Source organism: Solanum dulcamara, chromosome 3, assembly GCF_947179165.1.
Source record: "Solanum dulcamara chromosome 3, daSolDulc1.2, whole genome shotgun sequence".
NCBI lineage: Eukaryota > Viridiplantae > Streptophyta > Magnoliopsida > Solanales > Solanaceae > Solanum > Solanum dulcamara.
In genome coordinates this window covers 64,988,842-64,994,889 of record NC_077239.1, presented here as the reverse complement: position 1 = coordinate 64,994,889, position 6,048 = coordinate 64,988,842, and the positions used below count along the sequence as shown (strand labels likewise).

At 35.2% G+C, this 6,048-nt stretch overlaps 1 protein-coding gene across 1 annotated transcript; it reads left to right on the top strand.

Annotated features, from left to right (window-relative positions):
- Positions 1–466: 466 nt before the first annotated feature.
- LOC129882698 (alcohol dehydrogenase class-3) lies at positions 467–5,049 on the top strand. Its single transcript, XM_055957110.1, has 9 exons — positions 467–615; positions 707–843; positions 1,360–1,406; positions 1,524–1,849; positions 2,645–2,727; positions 2,810–2,885; positions 4,074–4,231; positions 4,414–4,575; positions 4,663–5,049. The coding sequence occupies exons 1-9, from the start codon at positions 579–581 to the stop codon at positions 4,777–4,779; spliced, it is 1,143 nt and encodes a 380-aa protein (XP_055813085.1). The 5' UTR covers positions 467–578; the 3' UTR covers positions 4,780–5,049.
- The last annotated feature ends 999 nt before the right edge of the window (positions 5,050–6,048 follow it).

Genomic DNA, 6,048 nt, shown 5'->3' with positions numbered 1-6,048 from the left:
TCATTATTTTTTTAGTTCATTTAAAAAAGAATGTCTTTTTTTTTTTTTGACAAGTTTCTTGTTCCAACTTTTTGTTTAACATGCTTAAGGTCTCAAAATTTGTACATCTTTACTTTAAAATTATAAAATTTTACGGTATTTTTTATTCACTTAACTTTTATGTCAAGTGAAATCATGATAGTCAAAATTAAAATCGAGGAAGTAATTATATTTTAACATTCGATAAAGAGTAAAACAAAATTATTCAAAAAATATTTATATATAATCTCTCAAAAACAGCATGAAATGAGATGAGATGAAATGGGAAGTGATGGTGCTAAGGGTGGGGGTTAAGAAAGAGTTACTAATAAACTTAGAATAACACTTAGGAAATTTGTTTTTTCTTAAGCAAATCATTTTCCTTATATTTTTACATGAAAAAATAAAAAAATGTTTTGCTGATTTCCAAACACAGCATTACTAATAATTGAAGTTGGAAAATTCCTATATAGAATGGGATCTATTTACATATTGGTGTAGAGTGTAGAGTCATCCTCAAAAGATTAGTATTATATTTTCTTTGATTCTGTGGTCTGTAAATGATGGGTACACAAGGTCAATTCATCACCTGCAAAGGTACTTTTTCTATATTCTATGCATCTTCGTCTTACTATAAGCTTTATGAACCCTAAATGTATGATTATGGATTGTGAAAAATGATGTATAGCTGCGGTGGCCTGGGAACCCAACAAGCCTTTAGTCATCGAGGATGTGCAGGTGGCTCCACCTCAAGCCGGTGAAGTCCGTGTTAAAGTTCTATATACTGCTCTCTGCCACACCGATGCTTATACCTGGAGTGGCAAGGTAATCTAATCTATACATCTTTCCCCATTTATTAGTAGCTGAAATTTGATGAATTCGCGGAATAGAGTGGAATGGCGACAAACCTGAATGATTTGGGAGTAAGGAATAGTTGATTGATTGATTGATGAATCAGAGAATGGTGTTGAAGCTTTTTGCATTTCTGTAACAATGTTAATTTGTTTTGGGTGGCTAATATTGTGACATATCATTACAAAAAAGAAACAAGTTAAACTAGTGCAAAAGTAATTTGACCTATGAAATTTCATTGAAACATGCATTCCTAGATTTTAGGCTTATTCACACCATTTATGATGCCAAGAATTTTTACTTCTTTCCATCTGTTTTTTTTTTTTTGAAACTTTTTTCTCCCAATTTATTTGTGTGTTTTCTGGAAATTGCTACTTTGGAAAACGATAAGTTCGGAGTCAATAGTTTAAGATCATTAGTTTGTTGAACTATTGGTTGTTGTTTGGTATTATTACTCACAATCTAATACATTTTTCTTTTTCCTTGAAGGATCCTGAGGGTCTCTTCCCATGTGTTCTTGGTCACGAGGCTGCAGGGTACGTGCTCTCTTTGTGTCATAGCGTTTTAATTGAATGTAGTAGCTTCCATTGAAGTTAAAGACGAGTTTTGTTTGGATACCCTTTTTCTTGGTCTTAGCTATCTAAAATTTGCAGGATAGTAGAAAGTGTTGGTGAGGGAGTGACTGAAGTTCAGCCAGGCGACCATGTTATACCTTGTTACCAGGCAGAATGCAGAGAATGCAAGTTCTGCAAATCAGGAAAGACCAATCTTTGTGGTAAAGTAAGGGCTGCTACTGGAGTGGGAGTTATGATGAACGACCGCAAGAGTCGATTTTCTATCAATGGAAAGCCGATCTATCATTTCATGGGAACTTCAACCTTCAGTCAGTACACAGTTGTCCATGATGTTAGTGTTGCAAAGATTGACCCAGTAGCTCCTCTGGAGAAAGTCTGCCTTCTCGGGTGTGGTGTTCCAACCGGTAAATTGACTTTCAAACCTAATATGTGATTGAACTAATATCTTGTGGTTTCCTTCAAGCTAATTCATGAAACATATTCTGTAGCATCTCTGATTTAATGCTGGCCCTTTTCTAAAAAAAAAAAAATTTAATGCTGGACCTTACTCCATTTATAATCCATAATTTATCAATAATATGTGTAATAAACTGTTGTATTGGTCCTCGAAGTATGCGGTTTCATGCGACTTCATCATCATTCTATTAGTTGTTCTTTTTGATTCCTTCATCTTCTCAATTTTTGGTCAAAATTAGTGCAACACCTAACACCTGCCAAATGGAGAAAACTTCTGAGACAATGTGATGTATGTTAAGGGAGGACAGGATTTTGAGAGAATATGCCACAAAATAAAAGCTAAAAGAGAGAGAAGTAAAAAAAGGAAACTAAAATCCAAGTTATCATAGTGGAGCTCCTAGTGTATAAATCATCAATAGAGCTAGGATGGAAGTGTATTTAAGTATATTATTTAGGGAGCATATCGTCATAGTACTTTGATCTTTATGAGTTACTAGATAGTGTCTTTTGGTTGGTTTATCCTGGTGTCCATCTTTTCTATCATTTTTCATCACCTCATGCTGGTTTATTCCCCTTGATTAGAAGTTGAGGAAGAAATAAAAATCATAGAATGCCTATCTAACTATGTCCCTTTGTTCCCTTCTAAAGCCAATACACTGTGTTTTCTTTAGTTTTAGTCAATGGCTGATTACACTCTAACCATACCCTCCTTGCATTTCACATTGTGTATTTGCTGTCTTTAGGCCTTGGAGCTGTTTGGAACACTGCAAAAGTTGAACCAGGTTCCATTGTTGCCATCTTTGGCCTGGGAACAGTTGGTCTTGCTGTAAGTATCTAACAATTTGATTGTGTGTCAAATAATTAAGCTCCTTTAATATATTTATGTAGTCTGTCTATTTGCTTGTTAGGTGGCCGAGGGTGCAAAAGTTGCTGGTGCTTCACGAATTATTGGAATTGATATCGACAGCAAAAAGTTCGATAGAGGTATAGCTTTGTCCAATCTGTCTAAGATTGTGAACTATGAACTTTTAGGAATAGTAAGTATATGATTAGGTTCCAAATATATTTGACGTCAGGTTTGTCAGAGCTTGAGCTACTCCTAAGTCCTAAGATCACTTTCTTGGTAGACTTCAAATACAAGTTACTAATGTTCAATCAAAAGCTAAAGCCCCTAGGGCTTTGGTTCAATGGTAAGAGTGTGTCTCATGATGTGTGGACTAGGTGCACATCACGAATTTGAACCCGCTTGCAAACAAAAGCCTTGTATTTAAGTGGGGGAGGGTAGAGGGGCGGGCCCATTACCACCAAGTTTCAAATCGTGGGCCAGTTGATCCTCATGGATTTCTAGATTATTAAGAAAATGTTTGTTCCGACAAATGATTTCAGAGTTAGATGTATATCTGTAGGCACACTTGTAGATATATGTTTTGTAATGGTAATGGAAAAGAAAAAGAAGCCTAATAATAATTCCTTGTCTTCATGCCCTCATCCTTTCTACAAAATCAAATGCAACAGCCATTTCACCAACTAAGAATGAGATAGAGATCTCTACTAAAAAGGATGCTGGACATTGCTGTACCCCTTAGGTCTTAAAACTTTGGTTTCGATCAGTCAACCCCTATAGGTGCATTTTCCCCTCTTTGTTTGCTGTCGATTCTCAAGCTCAAGCTATTATTCCATGACCTCTCTCCAGCCACTTCGATATCATTTCAAGCTTTAAAATTTTTAAAGCAAGAGATGTATTATTTTTTGCCAAATCATTTGACTCATTGGGATATGGAAGCAACACCTTAAATATATCTTTCTGAAACTTTCAGATTAGATGTCATGATGTAATCAGTCATATATCTTGATTATCATCAGTATATTTCTTTATGATAAGCAGTAGATTACTCTTATGAAAGTCTGATGTATAAATATCTTGTTTGATCTCATAATAGTTCTCTTCTTGGCTGCTGATTATAGGAGGAAACAACTTATTAAACAAAATAATATGCCAGATTGAAGTGGCGGTGAAAGGATATCTGGTTAAATTTGTCCAGACTTATTCAAGAAATAGTATTTGAAACTTGAGCAGCACAACAGTTTTCATGCATGTCCTTAGTTATTTTCTGTTGTATGGTGCATAAATTGTCACATCATCTGATCCATATATTAAACTGTCATATGCAGCCAAAAATTTCGGTGTGACTGAATTCATCAATCCCAAGGAGCATGAGAAACCCATTCAGCAAGTCATTGTGGATCTTACAGACGGTGGTGTTGATTACAGTTTTGAGTGCATAGGAAACGTCTCTGTTATGAGGGCTGCTTTAGAGTGTTGTCACAAGGTAAATTATGCAAGTGTCTAATCAATAAAATTGGAATTTCAGTTTCCCCACCTCTTCTTCACTCCGATTGAAATTGCTTAGCTGCCTTTCCCTTGCTATTAATGCTCCCACCTTATTATGGAAAATTAATCTATTGTACAAGATACTAATGTTGAACGTGTCCAATCTTATTGGAATTGCAGGGCTGGGGAACCTCAGTGATTGTAGGTGTTGCTGCATCTGGTCAGGAGATATCTACTCGTCCATTTCAGCTGGTGACTGGTCGTGTTTGGAAGGGAACCGCTTTTGGTGGTTTCAAAAGCCGATCACAAGTTCCTTCACTCGTGGACAAGTACTTGAAGAAGGTCCGTTTTTTCCCTTTTCTATATCTTTCTTCCCTCATTTTACCATTTAGTAACTGTTCATTTATCCAACTCTTCCACTACTAATAGGAAATCAAGGTGGATGAATACATCACTCATAATATGACGCTTGCGGACATAAACAAAGCTTTTGACCTGATGCATGATGGGGACTGCCTTCGCGTTGTCCTGGATATGTTTGTATGAAGTCTTTAGGCTCTTTATGTAGCTGACTTTCTGGTTTTGTGCTATTTCTTGGACACTATTTCCGTTTCCCTTCCCTAATTAATGTGTGGAATAAAAAGAAAGTGGGAAAAAAGGATTGAGGGGACGAATGAACTCTTTTTAAAATGGATGGTATTTTATTATCTTTTCAAGTAAATGTTCTACTTTAAAGGCTGAACCACCATTGCTGATTTTGGACTTTGGCATAAACTCTTGCCATGTTTGTATCAATGGAATCCTCCCTTCTCCTAAGTACAATATCTTTGCCGTTGCTAAATATATGAAATGATATGGTTGTGCCTATTTTGAAAGAGTAATCGGAAATAGGTGTCAAAATGTTAAAATACAAGGGAAAATACATGGTGCAAAGAGGCACAAAAAAATTGTTGCAAGAGGGCTCTGTTATTCTATTATTAGTGCATTCTATTTTGCTTTCCATTCCTTCCACATTCTTAGTTGAGTTGTTTTTAAAAGGTTAGTGTAAATATATTCAGAGTAGATACTTTTTACATAAACCACCAATAGTTACCCTTTTCTTGATCTAATTTAATTTAGAGAGAATTGCATAGAAGTACAAGTAGTTTTCATCTCTGTAGCTCATAAAATAATGATAGTATGGCATCATCACTTGATATAACTCCTCACATCTCTTTCTTACTTTTTTTTTCCTCCCAAAGTATCAAAAGTCATAACCATCCTTTTTGTACTTGTCAATCCTGGATTTTTCCTGCTTTTTTTGGTTCACTGTTTTTTTTTTCTATTTTTCATGCTTATTTTATTCTGAAAGTTAACACCACCCCACAAAAATAAATAAATAAAATCATATTACTGTTAGTATGTGAACTTAAACAACTCATGCATATCCTTTTTACACAATTATATTCTAAGATACAATATATATACATTTTCTTATATGCTAAAATATGGAGAGAAAAAACTGAAAATATCACTTATCTTTGAGTTTAAATTCAAAGTAGTCCTCCATGTATACAGTATTGGTACACTTTTGATCAAACTTGTCCCCCCCCCCCCCAACCCACCCACTCCCTTTTTTTTTTTTTTACGTCAAGAGGTTCATCATGCCAGATGTCGTGCAATAATACAAAACCAACCTTCATTGCAACATCATTTGTTTACAGTAAAATTGATATAGTTCAAAAGGCAAAGGTAGGTTCTTGATTTAGCTTTAATGATATTTGTAATGAACAAAACACAAGCACTCTTCTTCTCACATGGAGCTATTATTTCTAC

Coding starts and splice junctions, on each gene's coding strand:
- LOC129882698 (XM_055957110.1), top strand. CDS start 579: ATGATGGGTACACAAGGTCAATTCATCACCTGCAAAG. Junction 616..706: donor TCAATTCATCACCTGCAAAG/GTACTTTTTCTA, acceptor AATGATGTATAG/CTGCGGTGGCCTGGGAACCC. Junction 4,576..4,662: donor TGGACAAGTACTTGAAGAAG/GTCCGTTTTTTC, acceptor CACTACTAATAG/GAAATCAAGGTGGATGAATA.